This window comes from Dreissena polymorpha, chromosome 4 (genome assembly GCF_020536995.1).
Source record: "Dreissena polymorpha isolate Duluth1 chromosome 4, UMN_Dpol_1.0, whole genome shotgun sequence".
Taxonomy (NCBI): domain Eukaryota; kingdom Metazoa; phylum Mollusca; class Bivalvia; order Myida; family Dreissenidae; genus Dreissena; species Dreissena polymorpha.
Window position 1 is genome coordinate 49,846,673 of NC_068358.1, and position 26,840 is coordinate 49,873,512.

The following is a 26,840-nucleotide window of genomic DNA, read 5'->3' on the forward strand; positions in this document are numbered from 1 at the left end:
CTTTAATACACGAACATGCTCTGGCATAACGTACCAACTGCGAAATGTAAATACCATAGGAAGGTCCTTTAGGGATGTTGCCATCTAGAAACGGAAAATTCACAATTTCAAAGTTAAAATCGTCCCGTTTGTCGTATAAACTAGTTTTGATCAAATTATTATTAATAGTTAAATGTAAGTCTAAATACGCAGCGTCTGTATTGGGTATACACGATCTATTTAAGACTAGTTCTTTTGGGTAGATTTTGTGAATATATTGTTCAAATAATGGATTATCTAAATTAAGTATGTCATAAATGTACCTACTAGTAAGGTTAAAACAATTAATCAAATCGACTTGCTTAGTTTTAGATAATTGTAACATAAATTCGCTTTAATAACAATATAAAAAAAGGTCAGCTATAAGTGGCGCTCAATTAGTACTCATAGGAACGCCAATAATTTGTTTAAATATTTTACCATTAAATTCAACAAACAAGTTATCCAAAAGAAAAGTAAGTGCTGCACAAAAGTCAAGACCAGTCCAAATGATGTAATTATCTAATATTTGATTAGTAAAAAAAAAAAAAAAGCTGTTTTAGTGTTTAAAGCTAGATACAAACACTTCTCTCTAGCAAAAGTTTTTTCAATCAAAGAAACAAGTTTGGATTTTATTAAAGCGTGAGGAAGCGTTGTATATAGTGTAGAAAAATCATAAGTACTTACCTGTGACACCTTATATTTTTTATTTTCAATTTTATCAATAACTTCTAAGGTGTTTTTTATTGACCAAAATAGGTTAATATTACTATTTTCATAAACTTTATTACAAAATTTAGCTATATGATCTCTAATAGCACTCAATGCAGATGTAAGATACACTGATAATTGTTTGGTGGTACAAGACACTGAATTAGCGATAAAACGACTTTTATATGGCGTCTTATGTAATTTAGGTATCCAGTAAAGTGATGGCAATTTCTTGTCAGTAATATTGACTATTACATTTAACTTTATGCATAAAATACTTGTCATATTATGATAACGTTATTAGCAGCCTTATCAGCAGGAACTAAGACGAATTTAGATTTTAAGTCTTCAAGCAATTTACAGAGATTTTGTTTATTAAATTTAGGTGAATGTGGTAGGGCCAAAGGATGTGTATCATAAAAACATATTTTATTCATGGCCATACTAAATATTTTTGTTTTCCAATCATTGAGTGCAGTAATTTCAGCATTTTCCTTCCTGCACCATTTAGTGCAATAATCATGTAAGGATGTTACGATATTCTTAATGCAGTCATCAAAATCAACAGGAATAGGCAGTCTGTACTTAGGGCCTCTGCGTAGCAAATTTCTAAGGTTTTTATTTTGAATGAAATTAAGGTCACCAGTAATAACATGTCCAGCTGGACCATATATATATTTAGAACTAGTGCAGTCACATAATGTAGGACAATTTCTTATTACATTTATATCTGTGGAAATAGAATTATAATTAAAAACGATACTTCTTACAGGTGTACTATATTTGTAGCAAATAAGTGGTGATTCAGTATTGCGGAAATAAGGCGGAATCAACCGACGTACATTTTTATCACTGAATATTTTAGGAAGGTCAATTAAATCAAGACCTTTGTTACAAAACTCAATTTTGATACGATTTCTAGTTTGGTTAAGTACATTTTCAATAAAAGGTTTAAGATAGTAGTCAGTGAAAGATTCAATAATACAAGCACATTCAAGTCGCACAAACTGAAACGCGAAAGCGTGTCTCAGAAATGTTGATTAGCGTGTTAACTACAGTGGCAACCGACAAACATTGAGCGCTTATCTCGCCGAAACCCGCGACGTGCGAGAGTTTGCCGATATTTGGCGAGCTGCTTATCTCTGTTATCTACGTCTCTGCAAATGATAACAATAGTGAGTCCTAAGTTCCTAACAGTGTTTTTTTTTCAGAAAATAAGACAATGACGGTGCAGTTATTTTATTTTATTTTCTTCTCTACAAATGACCCATATCGCACAATGATTTCATCTGTACTTCTGAAAACATATAATTAAATCAATACATTTATATATATATATATAAATATGATGCTTTTGTGGATAAAAATGTCATGAATATTATATAATAAAACTGACAGTGGTTTCCACTTGTCTGAACTAATGTTAATCACAGTGGTTTCCACTTGTCTGAACTAATGTTAATCAAAATTTCTAAAACCTTTGAAAAATTTAATCATATTATAAACAGCGTAATTCAATTAAAGACGCTCCATCTTGAGTGGAATAGTATGAAAACATTTAGATTGTTAAATCTTAAATAACTGATGTGTTAATTATCCATAACGTACGTAATATCTGCTATTTAAACTGGATGTGGAATAAAACTTGGTTTTGCAAAAAGTATGTAATCTAATTATCTTTTCTTTATTGAATCAACGCAAAACATATTTTAAATATCAATTCTTGTTAGCCAGTCACACCATTCAGTATACTATGGTATATTTCCTTCTTTGTTTATCATGTCCGCAGTTTCCTTCTTTGTTCATATCGTCCGCAGATTCGATAATCCTTCTTTGTCTATATCGTCCGCAGATTACTATGTACTCTCTCTATATCGTCCGCAGACCGGTCCGCGTTTTAGTATCTGCCGTCAAAATGACACGATGTCAAATTTCTTACGAGAACAAAAAGTTCAACCTTAAATTTGCCAAAGGGCATTTTGGCAGCAGGGAATGAATTATTTATATTTATGCATATTTTATATATTCAGATTTAGACTGACCTCTCGAGAAGTTTTAGTCAGAGTAAGTAGTCAATTTCTACTTCTATATGTGAAACGTCATATTTAATACAAAAACGACCTTTTAGTACCATTACTGGCTAGTATCGGATTGAGAATTATGTAACCATGTTAAATTTCCAAACAATTTTGAATAAGCAAAATAAATGAGTCCCCTGCGTACTTTAAACCAGTTTGTTTCATTTTAATACTTACATCAGATTATTCATGAATAATATTTTGTATGAGTTGCAACATCACAATATAAATACATAATATTTTACATGGGGTTTGAAGTAATACGCTAAAATTGTTTCTTAAGTAACATATCGGCGGCCCAATGTGATTCGAATCATCGGTATTTTATTATTTACTAAATAGTATGTATCTTATTTATTTATTATGCATGTTAAATAAGTTGAAAATAAAATGTTCATTGTTATTAAGTTTAAATCGCGTGAATAAATTCATATAAAAACCTTAATGTAGTACTGGTAAAAATATTTTGAAGCGTTCGATAACGGTCATTTAAAAATTCACCAAGTTCATTTAGAGAAATTCGCACACCGATGTGATTCGGTATTTACATACGGTATTCAAGAAACTAAAAAGTGTCCGTTTGACAGGGCGTGATACAAAATATCTCTTAACTCTGGTTACAGTCTAATCAAAGATCTATAAAGAAACAAAGATAAGTGTTATCGGATATGCACAGAAAGATTCCACTCACGTGAGAATGTGACGTGCGCCATCTTATCGTGATTTTATCTTTACTACACATGTGTATGGTGTACGAACTGGTCCAAAACTATTTTAAACTGTCCGGGACGGTTTAATAAACTGTCCCGGACAGTTACTTACTTTATAACCGCTAGTGCGTCTGTAAACCGTACCGGGCGATTTATTTTCTGGATTACAAACCGTCCGATACAGTTTAGGAAACTGTCCGGGACGGTTTCCTGGCGTAAATTATAGTACGTCTATTAGAGTTTATACCGTCCCGGACAGTTTAAACCGTCCCGGACGGTTTATGCGCACGAACGGTCCAAAACTTTCATAAACCGTCCCGGACGGTTTGTAAACCGTCCCGGACAGTTTAGAATAGTTTTGGACCAGTTCGTACACCATACATGTGCAGTCATGTAGTGTTACATACCAGCAAACGCTCTTAATCCACAATGGGGACAGAGAAGTCGTTCGCGCCTCTATCTCAGATGTGTATTCAAAATGTTTATTGTTTCGTTAGTATTATAAATATCATTTATAAGTATGAATATCTTCTAAACTACTTCAGCTATTTTCGGCTTTAGCTTTTCATATTACTTCATTCAAACATGAAAAGTTAATTTAGAAATAGTTGACGACAAATGCGGATACGCACTTTTGAATAAGAAAATATGCATAGGCCTGCAATGTTACACAGTTTCGCTTATGAATATCTCCGAGACTATTCACGTTAAAATGAAAAGGTTTTCTTAACCTTGTACATTTTTATAATACCGTTAGAATGATAGTAAATCAGAATTATTGTAAAGAAGCAAAAACGTTTTAGGCACGCGGATCATTCTCCTAGCAGAGTTGTCGTTCGTGTCTCAACAATGTAATGGATGTAATGGGCCGCATTGTAAGGGAATGAACGCGGATATGAACTTTTCAATAGGAAATCTGCATCCGCATGATATGCTACAAAAATCGCTTATGAATATCTCCAAAATGATTCTATATAAAATCAAAAAGTTTTTCGTAACCGTGTACATTTTTATTTTACCGTTAAATTGATACGTACCGTTAAATATAAGTAAGTATTTATACAGAAACAATACAGTTTTAGGCAAAGGCGGACACGTACTGTTAAATAAGAAAATCCGCATCGGCCTTAAAGGGATCTTTTCACGCTTTGGTAAATTGACAAAATTGAAAAAAGTTGTTTCAGATTCGCAAATTTTCGTTTTAGTTATGATATTTGTGAGGAAACAGTAATACTGAACATTTACCATGGTCTAATATAGCCATTATATGCATCTTTTGACGATTTTAAAACCTAAAAATTATAAAGCGTTGCAACGCGAAACGATTGAATAATTTGGAGAGTTCTGTTTTTGTCGTTAAATTTTGTGAAACTACGAAGATTGCTTATATAAGGTATAAAATACGTCAAGTATGTGTACTTGGCGGAATAGCTCAGTAGGCTAAAGCGTTTTTACTTCAGGACTCTGGCAGGACTCCAGGGGTCACTGGTTCGAAACCTGATCCGGGCAATGTTCTTTTCTTTTTTTAAATTTTATTCTTGATTTTTTACTGAACTTTTACGATCCAATGTTTACATTTATCGATATAAAGCATTTAATGAATAAGTTAAAAAAATGCCAAAATCTGTGAAAAGGCCCCTTTAAATGTTACCAAGATTCGCTTATGAATATCTCCGAGAGGATAAGTTTGAAGTAGTGGGGTCATAAGGCTTATTTTGAATAGGTTTTATTTTCTTTTGTATTGTGTCCACCAAAATGTGACATGTCTTGAAAGTACAACAAATCTTTCTGTATGAAAACTATTTTGCGGTGTGTGTGTGGTGAGAGTAAACAGATTTATCAAGAAGAAACAACACTATAATAAGTATATTGTAGAAATGTTGGCCACATTCTATAATCAGCTGAATTCGGACTGAGCACCTTCGTGGCTCGAGTCATTTTTCTTCAATCCCCTTCCCCGACAATCCACATACACGATATTGAAAGTTAGATCCAAAAAGAAGGAAGCAGCAGCTGCCGCAGTTATGCTAGAACTTCAATGCTCAACGCCGCTTATAGAGAAAGTGGAGCCTGAGACAGACACATCATTGATGTTTATTTGAAGTTGTACAGGTGCATGGATGATGATATGCAGCGGCTTCTCTTGGAAAAGGCTGCCCGTGGGAGTACGAATATGGTACACCGGATAACTTCGAAAATTATAAGTTCCAAATTAGTTTCAATAGTTGATTATGACAGAAATGCAAATTATTCTTAGCGCATTCAATAATCATTTGGTTACAGTATTCGTTTTGGTGCATGGGAAAGCACACTATCTCGCACAATCCATAACGTGTTAGAAATATCGTGACATAAAAGGCAGCATTATACTGGCCCATACGGGAGTAGTTGCAATAATTCAACGATCAGATTTATAACCCAAAGGATTGCTGAGAATTGCAATGCGCTGTCTATTGTCATGACCTGCTAAATTTACCACTCCATGGGCTAAGGAACACTGATACTGCAAAAACTTATCAAAGTTTACCCGTTTAAAGCACAAACTCATGTAAATGGTACCATTAAAGCAAGAAATAATTACTTTTTTACTTTGTTTTATTTGATGTATCCTAACTCGATAACGGTGTCGAACAAATGCCGAATATTTACACTGTTCCAAATTTCAAAATTAAAATGTCAGCAAGAATAATGTGTTGAAACATTGTCTTTTGTTTTAGGGTTGTATGCAAAGGATAACGTCCGTAGGCTGCCATTAAGGTAAATGTAATGTGTTTTTGAAGTTTATGCATCGCTTTCCTTCAATGGTAACGAACGACGTCAGTTCAGTGATGCGCACGAAATCTGTGCATATGTACTCACAGAGCCGCCACAGCAAAAATTATCAAAGGCTCTGGGAGTACGTTTATATGGACTAACATAGGAGGAGCTGAGAAAAACGATGCCAATGTGCTTCTGCACCCACTTTTGATCAAAGGTTCCGTTATCATTGCTTGTTATGAGATCAGTTGAGAGAAACCGTCAAACTTGGTTGCACAAAACACAACTTATTCGAAATACAAAATGCACAAAGTACTGTATCTGATTCGGGTTACATCGCAAAAAGTGTCCAATTCCTACGAAGGAAGAACTACAGACAAGCATATCACAGAAACTTATGGGATTCTAACAAAAAACATGGAAGCCGCTTTACTCTATTTCTTAAAGCAAACACATTAAAACCACAGATCAGAGTTAATTGATATTTGGCAGTACAAAACACGCAGAAAATGACCTTGATGAGATTCCTTGATACTGAGCCGATTTTGTTACCCATGCTCTGATATTATTGTATAACAAGTGTTTTATGTACATTGACACAGTTACTTTTCTTTTTTTCAAAGCCCAATAAAGTATTCACTGTAGTATATGCATGTGTCTGATAAATAAAATATACGTCATTTTCATAAATACACCTTGCAAAACTGCATATAAAGCAGTGTTGCTAATAAGAGTATTTTATCTTGTCAAAAAAACTAGTTAATTGAGAATTTAAAATACTTTAGTACCGTATAGTTGTCCGTAGCACATATATTCCTGTTATTTAAGGGCCTTGGTGAGATCCCTGTTAAATAAAAGTCAAAGTAGCTTGCAAACCATCAGCTTTGTCGGCTACCCAACAGCGGGCTTATCCCATTTGCCTTAACAAAATAATTATGCACATCATGCATATAGCGGATTTTCATGTGCATCTCATTTAGAAGGATATTGCTACGATTATTGTTAGTAATTGTCCCATGTCTGTGGAATGCCCCATTCAGAATTATAAATAATACGTACATTCTTTACTAGCTAGATGACAAGTCCATTATCAATAATGCATGTAATAATTTGGGATTATTTGACTTTTAAATATGACCCTGACTTAAGAGTTATGGAGTCTGACGAACCATCATCTTCTCATCGTTAACATTAGCGAGTTTTTTTTAATTGCGTAAATAATAATTAGTTACAGTATGTACACTGCTAAAAACTTTTTAATATGTCAGATAGCATGTGTGCAATGAGGATGTAAAAACATAAATAGATGTCCAACATTATGCTAGTGTGATGCTCTGAGAACACTAAAAGTCAAGAGTGTGTATTTCAAATTTGAGGTCCTTCTGCCCCTGAGGCTGCATTATGTGAGTACACAGTGTGTCCCATAACTCTTTGCTATGTGTTTATTATTTAAAGATATAATATTTTCAGTGTGGTCATTCCGTTCCTAGATGGTAACATCCCTAAAGGTCCATCCTATGGTATTTACATTTCGCAGTTGGTACGTTATGCCAGAGCATGTTCATGTATTCAAGATTTTAATGATCGTAATCTTATTTTAACGAAGAAATTGCTAAAACAAGGTTTTTTGTATCATAACCTAAGAAGTAAATTCGCTAAATTTCACTCAAAGTATGGTGATTTAATTTCAAAATATAATGTTTCTTTGAAAAGGCATTTAAATAATGGAATTTCCCATCCATCATTTTATGGAGATATTTTGAAGCGTGTTCGCAACTTAAAATATGTTAAAGAAAATATTTATATTAAACTTTTCAATTTAATTAAATCGTTTTTAACAAAAGGATATGATGCTAACGTACTTACAAACACGTGTTTGTTGGTTTTCGATTCATTATATCTTTCTTCTCTTAAAATTTGGAATCTTTAAAGTGACATTATGGGCATTTTTCACTGTTGAACATAATTGTGTATTTGTGTCGTATGAACAAATCTGCATGAAAACTACATTTTAGACTCACTCCACACATCGAATCATAAATTTCACGGGCGTCTGTCTATAACACAATTTTAATATGCGTAAATAAATAAATATAAACAATAAAACGACACATAACAACAACAAGAGGGCCAGGATGGCCCTGTATCGCTCCACTGTTTTTTAAGCGAAAAAAAAAATGCGCATGGGTTGAAAAATACTCAAGCATGTGACCTTCTCTGTCTATCCCTCGTCCCACTGGGCGCTTAAAGTTGGAAGGGTGAGCATTTTTATAAATGGAAAAAGTTACTACCATGTTAACTAAACAGACTAAAAAGCCCGGGAATTGTTCCTTTGAAGCACAGTCCCATTGCATTATAACGTAGGTACATTTACCTCTCCAAAAGATATTGTCGTTCTTTCTATTTCACATATTTTTAGATGCTGAAGATCAAATATACGCATTTGATTTGAAACAGATTCACAAGACCCATATGAATCAAAATGCCTTAACCCGTTACCAAACGACACATTTTGGACTTTCCCAATTTGAAAAAGGTTGCAGATGACAATTAAATTGTAATGGAATATTAAGGAAATAATCAGGTAGGGTAGAAATAATTGTGATAAAAGGAGAAATTGCTCATCTTGAGCAATTTCTCATTTTATCATAATTATTTATAAAGTCGTCAGCTATAAACCCGTAAAATCCTGTTGGTGTTTGGTAAAGGGTTAATAATCTCTGGTTCCTTCTTAGAGCCGTTCACACATTTATAACAAATACAATAGTAGCATCTTTCATTGTAAAGAATCATCTCAAACAAGGGCTGTTTGTAAAACATGCATGCCCCCCATATGGGCTGTCAGTTGTAGTGGTAGCCATTGAGTGAATACGTTTTTGGCACTGTGACCTTGACCTTTGACCTAGTGACCTGAAAATCAATAGGGGTCCATCTGTGAGTCATGATTAATGTACCTATGAAGTTTCATGATCCTAGGCGTAAGCTTTCTTTAGTTATCATCCGGAAACTATTTTACTGTGTGAAGTCACTGTGACCTTGACCTAGTGACCTGAAAGTCAAAAGGGGTCATCTGCGAGTCATGATAAATGTACCTATGAAGTTTCATGATCCTAGGCGTAAGCGTTCTTGAGTTATAATCCGGAAACCATTTTTCTAAGTTGAGTCACCGTGACCTTTGACCTAGTGACCTGAAAATCAATAGGGGTAATCTGCGAGTCATGATCCATGTACCTATGAAGTTTCATGATCCTAGGAATAAGCGTTCTTGAGTTATTATCCAGAAAACATTTTACTATTTCGGGTCACAGTGACCTTGACCTTTCACCTGAGAATAAATAGGGGTCATCTGCGAATCATGATCAATGCACCTATGAAGTTTCATGATCCTAGGCATAAAACGTTCTTGAGTTATCATCCGGAAACAATTTTACTTTTTCCAGTCACCGTGACCTTGACCTTTAACCTAGTGACCTGGAAATCAATAGGGGTCATCTGCGAGTCATGATCAATGTACCTATGAAGTTTCATGGTCATAGGCATAAGCGTTCTTGAGTTATCATCCCGAAAACATTTTACTATTTCGGGTCACCGTGACCTTGACCTTTGACCTAGTGACCTCAAAATCAACAGGGTCATCTGCGAGTCATGATCAATGTACCTTTAAAGTGTCATGATCCTAGGCCTAAGCGTTCTTGAGTTATCATCCAAAAACCATCTGGTGGACGGACATACGGACGACGGACGGACCGACATGTGCAAAACAATAAACACCCTCTTCGAATAAATATAATTAACAGCCCACACATCCCTTAGACCAACAGGCCTGAGAATATTATGATAATCATAAAATTATTTCTTATGTTTATAAATGTATTTAATTAAGTAATACATTTGACTTCTACGATCAATTCATAACTTATATTAAGAAAATTATAAAATAATCAGAAATTTATATGGATCGTTGAGCAATTGACAATCATATCTCCACAATTCATGAGTCAAAATTCATAAATGGAACAATGAATCATTAGTTATTAAAAAGCAGCTTATACGATAGTTAAGAACATTGCACTTCATTAATTTCAACACCTTCTCTTGGATACAAAGTTTGAGTTTACAATGCAGTATAATATATAGACTTTTCTGGAAATAATTATGTTCATGGAAGTTGTGTTTTAAAATCAATGAGATATTATTAAACTGGTTTAAACACTACAAAAAAGACATTAAATAAACATGTCATCCGAAATTGTATTATCCGGATATATGGTCACTTTCGACATATTTAAATAAATCCCGACTTTTTTCAGTTTATAAGAAAAACATTCAGAACACATGTTCTTACTTCAATTCCTTTGTAAGCAGTCACCATTTGATCTAAACTGGTTCTAAATGACAGGATTTTATCTCATGTTTACAAGATTGTTGTTGTTGTTCGTCACAGCCACACGGCCGCAGTCATCTCCCCTGGTAAACGTCATATGTTCAGTTTTGTGACCTCCCGGGACAGGGTCAAATTTGAGCCCTGGGGAATAATTTTAACAAATTTGGTAGAGAACTATTAGATATCACAACATACCAAATTTAGTAGCCCTATGCTCTATAATTAAGAACAAGAAGATTTTTGAAGTTTGCGCAAAATACAGGGGCGTAGATAATGGGGGGGCAGGGGGGGGGGCGGCCGCCCCCCCAATATTTCGGCTAGTCATCGTTATATAAATAAATGTAAAATCCCAAAAAAATCGCCGCCCCAAAACCAGTATTTTTGTAATCACGCGCCGTCAGTGCAGAAACCATGTGTCCCCTAGGTAAAATAATGGGATGGTTGGAACCTCTTAATGTTGATGGCAACATTATTCAGACACTATAATGTTTATTTAACTTGCCTGGCAAAACAACCCTTCTTCGAAACTGCTTGAATCATAAACACACTGTCAGTGCTAATGTCTTCACTGTTTATCTCAGACTGCAGAACATTCCAGGAATTAGACAGTAATGACCATTAGTATCATGTCAACAGTCTCTGCAATCAAATACGCGTGAAAAACATTCATTAGTTTGAAAATATTTTTGTTCTCTAAGTACATCAGTTATTATTTGATTAGAAATCATTGAAACAATATCATATATGTAATTGTTTAATGTTCAAAATGAGTATTCCTAATCAGCCTCGAAATTTTGCGTTTCCTAAGCGTACATTTGGGAAGAAGAAGCCAGAACAGCGTTCATTCCAATCTTGTTGGTTTGATTCCTTCACATGGCTCCACTACAATGAGGTATGTATATTAGTATTAAATTTTAATTTGCGATCGTTCTTATCTTTTCTGAACCTAACGTTGATCTAAATACAAACGAAATTTAGAAAAAAGGCACAACATACAAAAAATACTCGTATTGTAAAAAAAAAATGTTGCTTAATAATGTTTCTTATTATTATCATTAATATTTAACACAAAATTTATTACAATGTTATTCTTTTCAGAGCCGGGACCTTGCGTTCTGCCACCTCTGCATGGCGGCCAAGAAGTTGGGCAAGATCGGCAACACGAAGGTGGACGGCAGCTTCATCAGTGATGGCTTCTCCAAATGGAAAGCGGGTACCGAGAAGTTCCGGAAGCACGAAAAAAGCGAGTGCCACAAGGAGGCGGTCGAGCGACTGGTGACGCTTCCCGCCACGACGCGTGACGTGGGGGAGATGCTGTCAGCGGGGCACGCTAAGGAGAAGGCCGACAACCGGAAGCAGCTGCTGCAAATCCTACGCAGCATACGGTTCCTCGCACGCCAGGGCATCGCGCTACGTGGGCACGACGACGATGAGGGGAACTTCATGCAGCTGCTACAACACCACGGGGAGACGGACAGCTCTATTCTCGCGTGGCTGGAACGGAAGCGGGACAAGTTCGTCGCCCCTGATATCCAGAATGAAATACTCCAGCTCATGGCACTGCGCATCCTCCGTAAAGTGGCCAGCGACATCAAGACAAACGAGTTCTACACAATCATGGCTGACGAGACAACAGACAAGTCCAACCGAGAACAAGTGGTGGTAGTCTTCAGACACGTGGACGAGGACTTAAATGTGCACGAGGACTTTGTTGGGTTTCACCAAGTAAATTCCATTGACGCCACTACACTGACGTCGCTCATAGAAGACACTCTTCTAAGAATGAACCTATCATTGAGCCAGTGCAGAGGGCAGTGTTATGACGGGGCCAGCAACATGACCGGAGCGAAGCGTGGTGTGGCGACCAACATCTTAGCAAAGGAGGAGCGAGCTGTGTTCACGCACTGCTACGGACATGCACTCAATCTGGCCGTTGGGGACTGTGTACGTCAGTGCAAGCTCTTGCGCGACACCATGGATACAGTGCATGAAGTCTCCAAACTGATTAAGTATTCACCAAAGAGGGACAGTACCTTACAGACCCTGAAGGAGGAGATGAGCCCCGATACCCCTGGTTTCCGTGTACTGTGCCCCAAGAGATGGACAGTGCGTGCAGCAAGCCTGTGTAGTGTCTTAGACAACTACACTGTGTTACAGACCTTGTGGGACACCTGCTACGAGCAGACCAAAGACTCGGAGATCCGTTCCAGGATAGTAGGCGTGCGGTCCCAGATGGAGAGCTTCGACCTCTTCTTTGGTGTCCATCTGGGTTACATCATCCTGCGACATACAGACAACTTGAGCCGCACCCTACAACAGAAGGACATGTCCGCATCAGAGGGTCAGGCAGTTGCTTCAATGACGGTGGAAACATTGACCAGCAAGCGCTCCGACGATGCCTTCGACAAGTTTTGGGTTGACGTCAACAGCCAGCTCGATGACGTCGACGTAGGAGAGCCAGTGGTTCCCAGGCGACGCAAGATGCCGAAACGCTATGACGTTGGAACCGGGGCCCACGAGTATCCAGCCACAGCACGTGATCGGTACCGCCAGGTCTACTTTGAAGCATTCGATTTGGTGATCGCGTGTATCAAGGACAGATTCGATCAGCCAGGCTACAAAACCTACAGATCCCTCCAAGACCTTCTGGTGTGCTGCGCCTGTGGTGGTGACTACGCCACTCATCTGCGGAGCGTGATGGACTTCTACAGGGACGACTTCAACGAGCAGGCGCTCACCACTCAGCTGGAGACGTACCAGGTCGCCGTACGGGACAAGAAGGTCAAGACCATCACGGACATTGTCACGTTCTTCCGCGACTTGTCTCCTGAGTCTCGCCTCTTTTTCTCGGAGGTGATGCGCGTCCTCCGCCACGTCCTGGTAATGCCCGCCACCAACGCCACCAGCGAGAGGTCCTTCTCCGGCCTGAGACGCTTGAAGACGTACCTCCGGACGTCTATGACACAGGAGAGACTCACCCACCTCATGACGCTCCACGTGCACAGGTGTGCTACCGACGTAATGGACTTGTTAGATGTTGCCAATGAGTTCGTCAGTGTGAATGAATCACGGTTAACTATCTTCGGGAAGTTTTCATAGAATGTGACACTTGGCATTAACATTACGCGAACAGTGCATGATAAATTGTGGCTTAAAAATGAATTATCCGTATTTTTTGTTTATTTAACTTAATTTAATAATATTTATCCATCCTGGTTCAGTATTTTAATAGTGCTCGAAATGTGGATACATTCTTTACTAATCATGTCATATTGTATTGGTTGTTGTGTATTTTCATGTGGTTATTTATAACACTCTCCCATTTTCAGGTGTTAAATATGTCCATCAGTAATAAAATATATCCGTTGTGAATGTAATGTTAATGTTTTTATTTTTCATATCACTTGTAAAACACCGTCATTAAAATACATAAACATTTACTTAATTTTATGTTGTAATTAGAGTTTTTGGAAAGAAAACAATAACATTTATATCAACATGAAAGTTCCCCAAAAACGCACCATTTTAATTGTAATTGTAATTTTTTTCGGAACCACGGGAGAGGACAACCCTCTCAAACGAACCTCTTTATGTTCCCAGTACAGAAACTGGACCGCCCCCCCAATGTTGGGAGGTTATCTACGCCCCTGAAATAGGCCTTATTCAAGCATATGTTCATTTTTGTGACACCTGGGGCAAGGTCGAATTTGTTGCCAGGGGCATAATTTGAAAAAACTAAGTAGAGAACTATTAGAAGTCACTACCTACCAAATTTGATTGAAATAGGCCCAATGGTTATGGACAAGAAGATTTTTATAGTTTGCACAAAATGGGCCCAATATAAGCATATGTTCAATTTTGTGACCCCTGGGGAACGGTCAAATTTGATCCCAGGGGCTTAATTTGAACAAACTTGGAAGAGGACTATAAGATGTCATTACATACCAAATTTGGTAGCCCTATGCCATACGGTTATGGACTAGAAGATGTTTAAAGTTTGCACAAAATAGGACTTATATAAGCACATTTTTGATTTTTTGACCCCCAGGGCGGGGTCAAATTTGACCCCAGGGGCATACTTTAAACAAACTTGGTAGAGGACTATTAGATGTCACTACATACCAAATTTGGTAGCCCTATGCCCAATGGTTATGGACAAGAAGATTTTGAAAGTTTTCACAAAATAGGCCTTATATAAGCAAATTTTCAATTTTTTGACCCCCCAGAGCAGGGTCAAATTTGACCTCAGGGGCTTAATTTGAAGGAACTTGGTAGAGGACAATAAGATGTCACTACATACCAAATTTGGTAGCCCTTGGCCCAATGGTTCTGGACAAGAAGATTTTTTAAAGTTTTCACAAAATTGGCCTTATATAAGCAAATGTTCAATTTTTTGACCCCCCCCGGGGCAGGGTCAAATGTGACCCCAGGGGCATAATTTGAACAAACTTGGTAGAAGACTATTAAATGTCACTACATAGCAAATTTGGTAGCCCTAGGCCCAATGGTTATGGTTAAAAAGATTTTTAAAGTTTGCACAAAGTAGGCCTTATATTAGCAAATTTTCTATTTTTTAACCCCCCCCCCCCCCCCGGGGCAGGTTCAAATTTGACCCCAGGGGCATAATTTGAACAAACTTGGTAGAGGACTATAAGATGTCACTACATAGAAAATTTGGTAGCCCTAAGCCCAATGGTTATGGACAAGAAGATTTATAAAGTTTGCACAAAATAGGCCTTATATAAGTAAATTTTCAATTTTTTGACCCCCAGGGGTAAAGTCAAATTTGACCCCAGGGGCATAATTTGAACAAATTTGAAAGAGGTTCACCACAGGAACATTCCTGAGAAATTTCATCAGAATTGGACCAGTAGTTTAGGAGAAGAAGATGTTTAAAGAAAAAGTTAACGCACGCACGCACGCACGCACACACGACGGACACAGGACCATGACATAAGCCCCGCTGGCCTTTGGCCAGTGGAGCTAAAAACAGGACTGAATGCCATAAAGTTAACCTCAATTTTTACAATTTCATCGATATCATAAACACCGCGGGCGCCAGTCTAAAGCACATGGCATAAATCAGCGTGAAGTTGATTTTTGTGACTGCAGGTTTTTACAAGACAATGGTTCTATTGTGCATTCGCACTGAAGAATCGTTAACTCATATCTGTATAGACCCCTGAATAAGTCATACGACCAACTTTCACAGTTGTTATCTACATGCATAGGTCATTGGGTTTATAGCGTTCAATTTTCATTTTATTTTCTCTCTGACAGGCGTTTCTTGTTTGATTTTTTTTGCAGTCACATAAACAACCAAGCAATGTAATATGGAACTTTTACAATCATTATTGCTGCTTCTGCCTGTATTTGCGCGATGATGATCTGAATTATTAACTTTCTGATGCTATATTTCTAAATCTTTTTCTATAAAGAAGGAATGTAGTTGACACTTGTTCGTAGTTTCATTTCATCATTCCTCAAAAAGTTGTAGCTCTGGTCTCTTTCCTACCTATTGAGTAATTAAATGGTAATAAAATTGAATGCGTTTTAATTCCCTTTTATTATTGTTTAGTTTGAGTAACAATGCTATGAGGTTAAATTTTATTTACACTTAAATGTATCATGAATATTGCTGGGTCAAGTGTGAAGTTGAGCGCTCTTAAACCAGTTTAAACCCCCAATGCTTTGCATTGACCGTTCCAAGGCGGTGAACCCAGCTTTATTTAGTTATGTGTTATGTATGTTGTTTTGTATCGTGCTGTTTTTTGCTGTTTTGGCAATTGGTCACTTGCCTTCCCTTAAATAAAGGACCAACTAATTGTGTATAATGAGAATTCAATACTGCTCCAGCAGCTGGAGTTTCACTTCTTTATATTGTGCTTTGGGGGATAATAGAATACCAGACGGAAAACCCACCTGTCCGGTATGGTAAAATAATATCAGGAGGAAACCCACCAGTACGGTATGGTACAAGAATACCAGGAGAAAACCCACCTGTTTAGTACGGTACAAGAATACCTGGAGGAAATCCCACCTGTCCAATATGGTAAAAGAATACAAGGAGGAAACCCCACCTGTCCAGTATGGTACAAGAATACTCGGATGAAACCCCGCCTGTCCGGTATGGTGACCAATAACAAAACTCACATGCTGCCTAAACAGGGTTTTGATCAGTCCGGTTGCGATGTGGACTGCTATTGCATCAGAGGCTCAAATCCCCACAAGCATCATTAAAATGCAGCTGATAACCTTGTTCAATCTTGTTCAAATAAAGCCTTAAACAGGCCTTATATAAGCAAATTTTCATTTTTGTGACCCCCGGGGCAGGGTCAAATTTGACCCCAGGGGCATAATTTGAACAAATTTGAAAGAGGTTCACCCCAGGAACATTCCTGAGAAATTTCATCAGAGTTGGACCAGTAGTTTAGGAAAAGTTAACGCACGCACGGACGACGGATACAGGACCATGACATAAGCCCCGCTGGCCTCTGGCCAGTGGAGCTAAAAATCACACTATGCTATAAAAAAGACATTGTCAAAATATTTTGCAAAATGAAATTAACACATCTAAGTAATTACATATAATTTATTTATCCATAACTTATTTATGACATGCAGTAATTATTAAGAGATAAATCGATCTCTTGTATGTATCAGCAAGTGTCTCTTTCAGTGACAATCCAAGTTACATGCATAACACAAGCCATACACTTAAACAGTCTTTCTCTTGTATGTATCTACATGTGTCTCTACAAATAACACTCTGGTTCAATGAATTACTCATACTCTTGTATGTATCTTCATGTGTCTCTTCAAGGAACGTTTCTGGGAAAATGCATTACCACACACCTCACACTTGTACTCCCTCTCTCCTGTGTGTACCACCATATGCATCTTCAAGTCAGGATTCTGGTTAAATGCTTTATTGCACACCTCACATTTGTACCGTCTTTCACCTGTATGTATCCTCATGTGTTTGGTCAAGTTACTTCTCTGGGTACATGCATAACCACACACCTCACACTGGTACTCTCTCTCACCTGTATGTATCATCATGTGTGTTTTCAAGTTACCAATCTTGTTAAATGCATAATTGCACAGTTCACACTTATACAATTTCTCTCGTGTATGTATCCGCATGTGTGTCTTCAAGTTACCCTTCTGGTTACATGCAAAACCACACACCTCACACTTGTACAGTTTTTCTCCGGCATGTACCACCATGTGTGTCTTAAAGCTACTCTTCTTGTTACATGCATAACCACACACCTCACACATGTACACTCTGTCTCCAGTATGTATCCTCATGTGTGTCTTCAAGTTACCCCTCTGGCTACATGCATAACCACACACCTCACACTTGTACTGTCTCTCTCCTGTATGTATCATCATGTGTGTTTTCATGTAACCACTCTGCTTACATGCATAACCACACACCTCACACTTGTACACTCTGTCTTTTGTATGTATCCTCATGTGTTTCTTCAAGTTACCACTCTGGGTACATGCATAACCACACACCTCACACGTGTACTCTCTCTCTCCTGTATGTATCATCATGTGTGTTTTCAAGTAATCACTCTGGTTACATGCATAACCACACACCTCACACTTGTACAGTTTCTCTCCTGTATGTTTCCGCATGTGTGTCTTCAAGGAACTACTCTGGGTAAATGAATGTCCACACACCTCACACTTGTACAGTTTTTCTCCTGTATGTATCACCATGTGTGTCTTCAAGTTACCCTTCTGGTTACATGCATAACCACACACCTCACACTTGTACAGTTTTTCTCCTGTATGTACCACCATGTGTGTCTTCAAGCTACCCTTTTGGTTAAATGCATAACCACACACTTCACACTTGTACAGTTTCTCTGTTGTATGTATCCGCATGTGTGTCTTTAATGTACTACTGTTGGTAAATGAGTGTCCACACACTTCACACTTATACAGTTTTTCTCCATGTATTTTCATGTGTACCTTCAAGTTACCCTTATGGTTACATTCAAAACCGCACATTCCACACTTGTATTGTTTGTCTGTGGTATGTATCAGCATGTGTGTCTTCAAGTTACCCCTCTGGTTACATGCAAAACCACAATCCTCACACTTATACAGTTTCTCTCCTGTATGTATCTGCATGTGTGTCTTCAAGGAACTACTCTGGGTAAATGAATGTCCACACACCTCACACTTAAACAGTTTTTCTCCTGTATGTATCACCATGTGTGTCTTCAAGTTACCCTTCTGTTTACATCCATAACCGCATATCTCACACGTGTACACTGTGTCACCTATATGTATCCTCATGTGTCTCTTCAAGGTACCCCTCTGGCTACATGCAAGGCCAAGTTCTCTGGCGCGTTCATCTCCATACCAAACTAGCAGTTCCTCCCCTGAAGCGATAGTAAATATTAACAAGTTATTTAAAAACATGAGAAAATGTTCACCTTTTCGATGTGACACTAAATTCCTTTAGTAGACTTCCGTGTATAATTTAGAAAGGATTTGTGTATGATTAAAATGGAATTTCACAGTGCAAATGAAAACTGGTCAAGATCACAACAGTGTTGAGTATATTTTGACTTTTTATGAGGTCTTTCTAGGCCAGAAGCTGTATAATGCAAATACCTGAAGTGGGTCTCAAAAAGCTCTCAGATTTGGAAGAGATTGAGTTATAGCTTCAACTTTTTAACCATTTATTTCACACTCTCACCTATTAAATATTGGTATGACCATGTGTTGTGTGGAAAACCAACAAAACGCAGACACCTTTAATGTATTATGACCATAAAGCGGTTTAAGGGAATCTAATCATATGGCCAAGACAGTCCCATCATTTAGTATTCAAATCTTTAGTCATACAATGTGTATGTACCTGATGGAACTGGCTTGAATGTGCAGTAATAGATGCCTCTTTTGTACTGCAATGCTACAAGGTTCTGATCTGCCTCTGTCATTGCACAGTTCACGTATCTCATCCAGTTAGACGTGGCCTTGTTCTGCACATCCACAAAGTGGCTTGCTTTGCCTTCTTTATAGATCTAAAATGCATAAAATCATAATATAAAAAACCCTAGGTAAACATGATTGAAACACGAGAAAATATGATACCGTATTTACTTGTTCTTAAGAGCAACATTCCAATGTTAGACTACAATACCATAGAATGTATTTAGAAACTTAACAGCGGCAATGATAAAACAATGTTTTGCACAGCCCACACTGAATTACTTCTTAATTATTAAGTTTCATTCATGTTAAATAGTACACTCCTTACAACCTTCAATGAAACACCAATTTTAAATTATAACCAAATCAGATTTACAAGATGTGTAAAATCTATACATGCCAGCATCCTTTAATACAACACGTAATAGTTAATACTAGTAAACTAGAAATATGTCACAAAAACCCGATACATTCATGAAATATGTTTGACTACAGATATTTTCAATATTAATTGTACAGTAGAATTACAGACGAAATCTTATAAATAAGCCAAAACTGGTCGAAGTCAAAATTTCTTTATAAACAATCATTTACACACTATGAACATTCGGCTCTTAAAGTCTGAGCAAAATCCGCCAAGCACTTGAATACTTTGGTCTGCGACTCAATATTCTATCAAGGTAAACCAGACAAAGGCCCTTACTCTGTCAAATCTTGTTGCAGCTAAAATTTCTGTCTAAATAATTATGTCCGAAGTGAGAAAATCAAACTTGAGCAAGATCAACCCAGAAATTAAACACAACTAGAAAACCATAATTCTGCCAAAATACATCAAAGTCCAGATTCCTTTTATTCCATCATGTAAACAACAACATTATCAAACAGTTACACTTTGCATGAGATCAACCTAGTTGTTCAAGTGCAGCGGAAAACTTAAGCGTTGGGATGAGCAGACATGCTTTGGGACAGATAGACTGGTACCATGTTTAAAGGGATCTTTTCACGCTTTGGTAAATTGACAAAATTGAAAAAAGTTGTTTCAGATTCGCAAATTTTCGTTATAGTTATGAGGAAACAGTAATACTGAACATTTACAATGGTCTAATATAGCCATTATATGCATCTTTTGACGATTTTAAAACCTAAAAATTATAAAGCGTTGCAACGCAAAACGATTGAATAATTTGGAGAGTTCTGTTTTTGTCGTTAAATTTTTTGAAACTACGAAAATTGCTTATATAACGTATAAAATACATTTGAATTTGTAAACGGCGGAATAGCTCAGTAGGCTAAAGCGTTTTTACTTCAGGACTCTGGCAGGACTGCAGGGGTCACTGGTTCGAAACCTGGTCCGGGCAATGTTCTTTTCCTTTTTTTAATTTTATTCTTGATTTTTTACTGGAGCTTTTACGATCCAATGTTTACATTTATCGATATAAAGCATTTAATGAATAAGTTAAAAAATGCCAAAATCTGTGAAAAGGCCCCTTTAAAGCCTCCCTTTTTGAGGTGGCATAATATTCCTTAAATTCCCTTTATAGACTGCTAGATAAAGAATGCATTTGTTTCAAATGAAGCTCTTTATGTTTGACCATTTAGACTTGGTTGAATCATTCATGAATTCAAACTAGAAATAAGTATAAATGCACAAATAAGTATAAATGCACAAAGCTAAGCATCATTTTGAAGCTTCACCTGCCAGCAATATCCTGACTTATGGTTGTCAGTGATGATATCGCCCTCATACGGTCCAAACATGATCCTGGACTTCAGTCCAACTTTTGTAAATACTCCAAGACCAGCTCCAACTATTGTTGAGGTTTTAATTTCAAAGTTATCAGGCAGGGTATGGTCAGCTCTATAAGGGTCCACTTCTGGCACCTGCAGTGGATATTATAAGTTACACTGTTAGTAACTGATGGTGTATGGGATATACACCTTCAGTAATTTCATACCATACGAGAGCGAAGCTCGAGTATGGTATGACCTTACTGAGGGTGTATATCCCATACACCATTAGTTACTAACAGTGAACGATTTTATCTCACCGACTACCTTTAAAGTGTATAATATATAATATAATATGTAATATATAATGTATTAAACATAATATAATAATATATATTGTAATATATATAATATTGTATACTATATATATAATAGTTACTATAATATAATAAATATATAATATAATATATATATAATATATAATATATATATAATATATATATAATCTAATTATAATTAATATATCATATATTTTATCATATCATATATAATCTATCATATATCATATAATCATATATAAATAGACTTTAAATATAATATATAATATAATTTATAATTTTTATATAATATATAATATAATATAATTTATAATATATGATATATAATAATATATATAATATATCTATTTATAATCTCCTATCTCTATTCTATCTCTTCTCTCTCCTAATAGTATATAAAACTTTTGATCATCTCCTACATGTTAGCTCTATCTATTTCTCTCCTGATAATGATATATTCATGTATCATGTATAATATATCATATATCAATCATATATATAATATATATATATCTATATATATATTATATTATAAATAAGTTTTACTTTATACTATATAGAGATAGTATACTTTATAGAATATATTATATATTAATAACAATACTTATCTAGCAGTTTATCGAACAGACGCCATTTTTTACGTTGATAGAAGTATGGAAATTACTCGGGGTGTATAGAAATTACTCGGGGTGTATGGAAAATACACCACGGGCACATGACCGCTCTAAGCCAATCGGATAAGGTCATTTTTGTAGGAGGTGAGATATTAAGGTATATAACAAGAGCTGTCACCATAGGATGACATATGCCACCTAGAATCTATAAACCCTTTGATAGGAGTGATGAGCATTTTTCGGAACTTGTCCAGTCAATTAACACTTAGACCTCAAACTAATTGCAACAGAATTTCTGAGTGCACAAATATCTTGATTAATGCATTTTATAAATAATATAAAAAGTCTAGACCAATCCATGCTGGGGAAAGTTGTAAAAAAATTTTTTTTTTTTAGTTATTTTAAATTATATTTTGTGACTGGTCCTGACTACAGTAGATCAACGCACGAATAACATCGTCTGCAGATGAACAATAGTGGGTTTTGATTATTTCTAAAAAATCGGACAGTTGAACATAATGATCAAAATTCCAATGAGACAGGTAAGTCTAGCAATATATATTTTATTCAATAAATTATATTTTAGCACATATACTGGTTTAAACGGTGCAGAATGTCTGTAAATGAAAAATGTAATGTGTTTTAATGTTTTCTCATTGATGACAATCCAAAAACGTTTATAAAAGCATGTTTTGTCTCAAAACAGGAGCTTCAATGATCTACTGTGTGTCATTTGTTATATTTTTTCTGCACACGTATTTATATTTTGCTTTTGATTGATTTATCTATTACAAAAAATCAATATCTAGCAGTTGCGAGAATTTGTTGAAACAAAAGCTGTTTGTAAAACATGCATGCCCCCCATATGGGCTGTCTGTTGTAGTGGCAGCCATTGTGTGAATATGTTTTTTGTCACTGTGACCTTGACCTTTGACCTAGTGACCTGAAAATCGATAGGGGTCATCTGCGAGTCATGATCAATGTACCTATCAAGTGTCATGATCCTAGGCAAACGCGTTCTTGAGTAATCATCCGGAAACAATTTTACTGTTTCGGGTCACCGTGACCTAGACCTTTGAACTAGTGACCTGAAAATCAATATGGGTCATCTGCGAGTCATGATCAATGTACCTATGAAGTTTCATGATCCTAGGCGTAAGCGTGCTTGAGTTATCATCCGGAAACCATTTAACTATTTCGTGTCACCGTGACCTTGACCTTTGACCTAGTGACCTCAAAATCAATAGGGGCCATCTGCGAGTCATGATCAATCTACCCATGAAGTTTCATGATCCTAGGCATATGCGTTCTTGAGTTATCATCCGAAAACCATTTTACAATTTCGAGTCACCGTGACCTTGACCTTTGACCTAGTGACCTCAAAATCAATAGGGGTCATCTGCGAGTCATGATCTATCTAACGATGAAGTTTCATGATCCTAGGCATATGCGTTCTTGTTATCATCCGGAAACCATTTTACTATTTCAGGTCACCATGACCTTGACCCTTGACCTAGTGACCTCAAAATCAATAGGGGTCATCTGCGAGTCATGATCAATTTACCTATGAAGTTTCATGATCCTAGGCCTATGCGTTCTTGAGTTTTCATCCGGAAACCATTTTACTATTTCGGGTCACCGTGACCTTGATCTTTGATCTAGTGACCTCAAAATCAATAGGGGTCATCTGCGAGTCATGATCAATGTACCTATGAAGTTTCATGATCCTAGGCCCAAGCGTTCTTGAGTTATCATCCGGAAACCACCTGGTGGACGGATCGACAGACCGACCGACCGACATGTGCAAAGCAATATACCCCCTCTTCTTCGAAGGGGGGCATAAAAACAGAAAACTATGGAAGCCCATATCTGCCATAAAATCTATAAACAGATATAAAAACCGAAATTTTAAATAACCTCTTTAATGTATACATAATAATTGTCATGATTGCTTGTAAAAATTCGCATAGACGTCTTGTTCAATATACTGCTGTGTTTATTATCTTAATATATACATCATATATTTTGTTGTTACTTGTAATGTTGCTTTTTAGTTTTTATCGTAATTATGTGTATCGTCAAAGGCATATTTCATCGTTCTGGTGTTCCGATTTGGAGCACTTGTGGATTGTGTAAAATTGTATTCCAGGAGGCTCGTGAAAAACAAAGGCACCCAATCAGTTTGTGCGATATAATCCATCATAACACCGTAGTCATCTAATAATTCTATTTTTATACCTAGTTTGTAAGCTGAAACAAAAACTGGTAAAATGATAGAATCCCCGTAGTTCATACACTTCGTTTTGTTTAAATAAAAAGGTTTACTGAATTAAAAGTGGAATACTAGTAAATAGAATAATAGATTATTGTTTTTTTTTGTTTTCTAAGCCTTGCATGATAAACCTGATCTATAATCAACACTAACCTATGATTATTGATATTAAACAGGAAATGAGTGTCGATCATTGGTGCTACCCTTTATTGAATTACTAGTAAAATTCTGAAACCCTAAAACTGATTTTCGTCTATTAAAATTTCAGATGGGTCACCAAGGGATGTGTTTTTGACTGTTACATATCTAGTAAATACGAATGGGTAGCAGGACAAAAACTTGAAAAGGTAAGATTGGTCAATTAATCTATATCGTCACTGTCTGCTTGATACTGTAGAAGCTGACAAGATTTTAATGTGCCAAGTCAACAATCATTAAGTTTATCAGTATATTTCGTTTCATATTTAGTTCTATTTACACGACATGCAAAGTCCATCTTGTTCAAAAATGAAATTTATAAATATATAATATCATATAAATTTATGTTTTGTCACAGAAAAGTTATTTCGTTTACTTATAAAATACAAATATAATTTCAGGATTGATTCCTGTCGGATCTGTATGCGGCAGTTTGACAACAATGCAAAGACCGTGAAACTAAGTGAGAAGGGCTGCCATGGAATCAATCATGCAAGTGAAAAAATAAATGACAGTTTAAGTGTGAATCCGGACAAAGAGATGAGAGAGAACCAACGTGCACAATGGCTTCTATCAATGCCATCATGCATTGATATTAACAACGCTATGCAAGCTTTTTGTGGAAAGGAATTTCACACAAGTCCACAACATAAATAAGTTGGAACATCTATATCAATAAGAGGTCGGAAGGACATGCAGACTTTGATTTCCTTCTTAGAGGAACTTCTTTTCAATATTGAAACAGGAGTAACATCACATTCAAGTGTGACTGCACACAAAGCTGAAATGATAGGTATAGAAGTCGTATCATCAATGGCTGGAAACAACGCTTTCGAAATTAGCTTCAATAAGAGTCAAAAAGCAGTGACACTAGATGCAGCACAGCAGTTAAGCATTAATGATGAACCACTTAAGGTTCACCCTCAGCTTCATTTTTAACAGTTGACAATAGCCACAGAGATTTAGTGACAACTTACCTGATGCTTTTACATTATGAACTTTGTGGTGTGTTCTCTTCTCTATTTGGTTCTGATGGACTTATCAGGGAGTCCCAGAAATGGCAACTTGCAGAAACGATTTGGAATGTTGGGGACTGCATGAATGAAGAAAACCTTGATGATGAAACTTCAGTTATGTACTGAATGGACGCTCATTATAACATCAAGTGCCATGGAAGACGGGGATGTTGTTTTCAGAGATTGCTGAGTCTTACGTTAGATACATAAACAACAGGTATCCTAATGCTGTTATTGTATTTGACGGATATGCATCTGGTATATCTACAAAAGACACTACACATTTACGAAGAACTCATGTTATAACTGGTGCAAAGGTGTATCTCACTGAATCGAAGCCGTTATCAACAAAGAAGGAAACTTTCTTAACTTCCGAAAACAAACAAAACTTCATTTTTGTGCTTGCTGGAGAATTGGAGAGGAATGGGTTCGATGTTTCCACACTCAGTTGGATGCTAATATGTTGATAGTGAAGACTGCTTTACAAATTGCAGAAACCAGCAATTTTGTCATTGTAGGCGAGGACACGGACTTGCTAGTAATTGCCCTATATCACATAAAGTCAATTCATAAAACAGTCGTCTTAAAGCCAACAGCCAAACAAACGACATCCGAAGTTGTTCGGACATGGGATATTTAGAAGGCCAAACAAGTATTGGGCGGACAAACCAGAACGTTGCCAGTTTTTCATGCAATATCTGGCTGTGATACAACATCCCATATTATCGGGATCAGCAAATTGGCAGCTTTATAAACTTTCCTTAAAAATGAAGAGGTAGTTAACCATGCCTGCGATTGTTTGTCACACAGCAACAAGGATGTTGTAGTTGTGAGTGGTGAACGAATTCTGGTTGCATTATTTGGCGGATTGTCTGTTAAGACAATTAGATTTGATGAGGTTTTTGATCTTTTCGCAAAAGGTCATGTCGAGCACCAACTAAGTTCAGGTAAAGATATTGCCACCAACATCTGCTGCCGCTCAATACCACAGTAGGAGAACTTTTTTCCAAGTACGTGAATGGATTGAAAATGGAGAAAAACTTTCGCCTACTGAA

The 26,840-nt window shown here is 36.6% G+C and overlaps 2 protein-coding genes and 1 long non-coding RNA gene across 12 annotated transcripts in view; 1 reads left to right on the top strand and 2 right to left on the bottom strand.

The window, feature by feature from the left end:
- Positions 1–8,326: 8,326 nt before the first annotated feature.
- LOC127877694 (uncharacterized) lies at positions 8,327–10,164 on the bottom strand. Its single transcript, XR_008048531.1, has 2 exons — positions 9,367–10,164; positions 8,327–9,228 (listed from the first exon to the last, which is right to left on the bottom strand). It is a non-coding gene; the product is annotated as an uncharacterized LOC127877694 (long non-coding RNA).
- A 1,622-nt stretch (positions 10,165–11,786) lies between these two features.
- LOC127878416 (zinc finger MYM-type protein 1-like) lies at positions 11,787–13,757 on the top strand. Its single transcript, XM_052424941.1, has one exon. The coding sequence runs from the start codon at positions 11,787–11,789 to the stop codon at positions 13,755–13,757; it is 1,971 nt and encodes a 656-aa protein (XP_052280901.1).
- Positions 13,758–17,232: 3,475 nt separating this feature from the next.
- LOC127877678 (zinc finger protein 708-like) overlaps positions 17,233–26,840 on the bottom strand; it is a 55,590-nt gene continuing 45,982 nt past the window's right edge. For 5 of the 10 annotated variants that reach the window (XM_052423781.1, XM_052423789.1, XM_052423782.1 and 2 more), the window contains 3 exons: positions 21,315–21,500; positions 19,546–19,711; positions 17,233–19,063 (listed from right to left, as the gene is read on the bottom strand). In XM_052423781.1, the coding sequence (XP_052279741.1) occupies positions 17,445–19,063; positions 19,546–19,711; positions 21,315–21,500 (1,971 nt within the window). In that variant the 3' untranslated portion in view covers positions 17,233–17,444. The remainder of the gene's footprint in view (positions 19,064–19,545; positions 19,712–21,314; positions 21,501–26,840) is intronic. The other 5 variants (XM_052423786.1, XM_052423788.1, XM_052423785.1 and 2 more) reach the window with 5 other exon arrangements.

Excerpts from the sequence above, each read along its gene's own strand:
- LOC127878416 (XM_052424941.1), top strand. The coding sequence starts at position 11,787 with ATGGCGGCCAAGAAGTTGGGCAAGATCGGCAACACGAAGGTGGACGGC.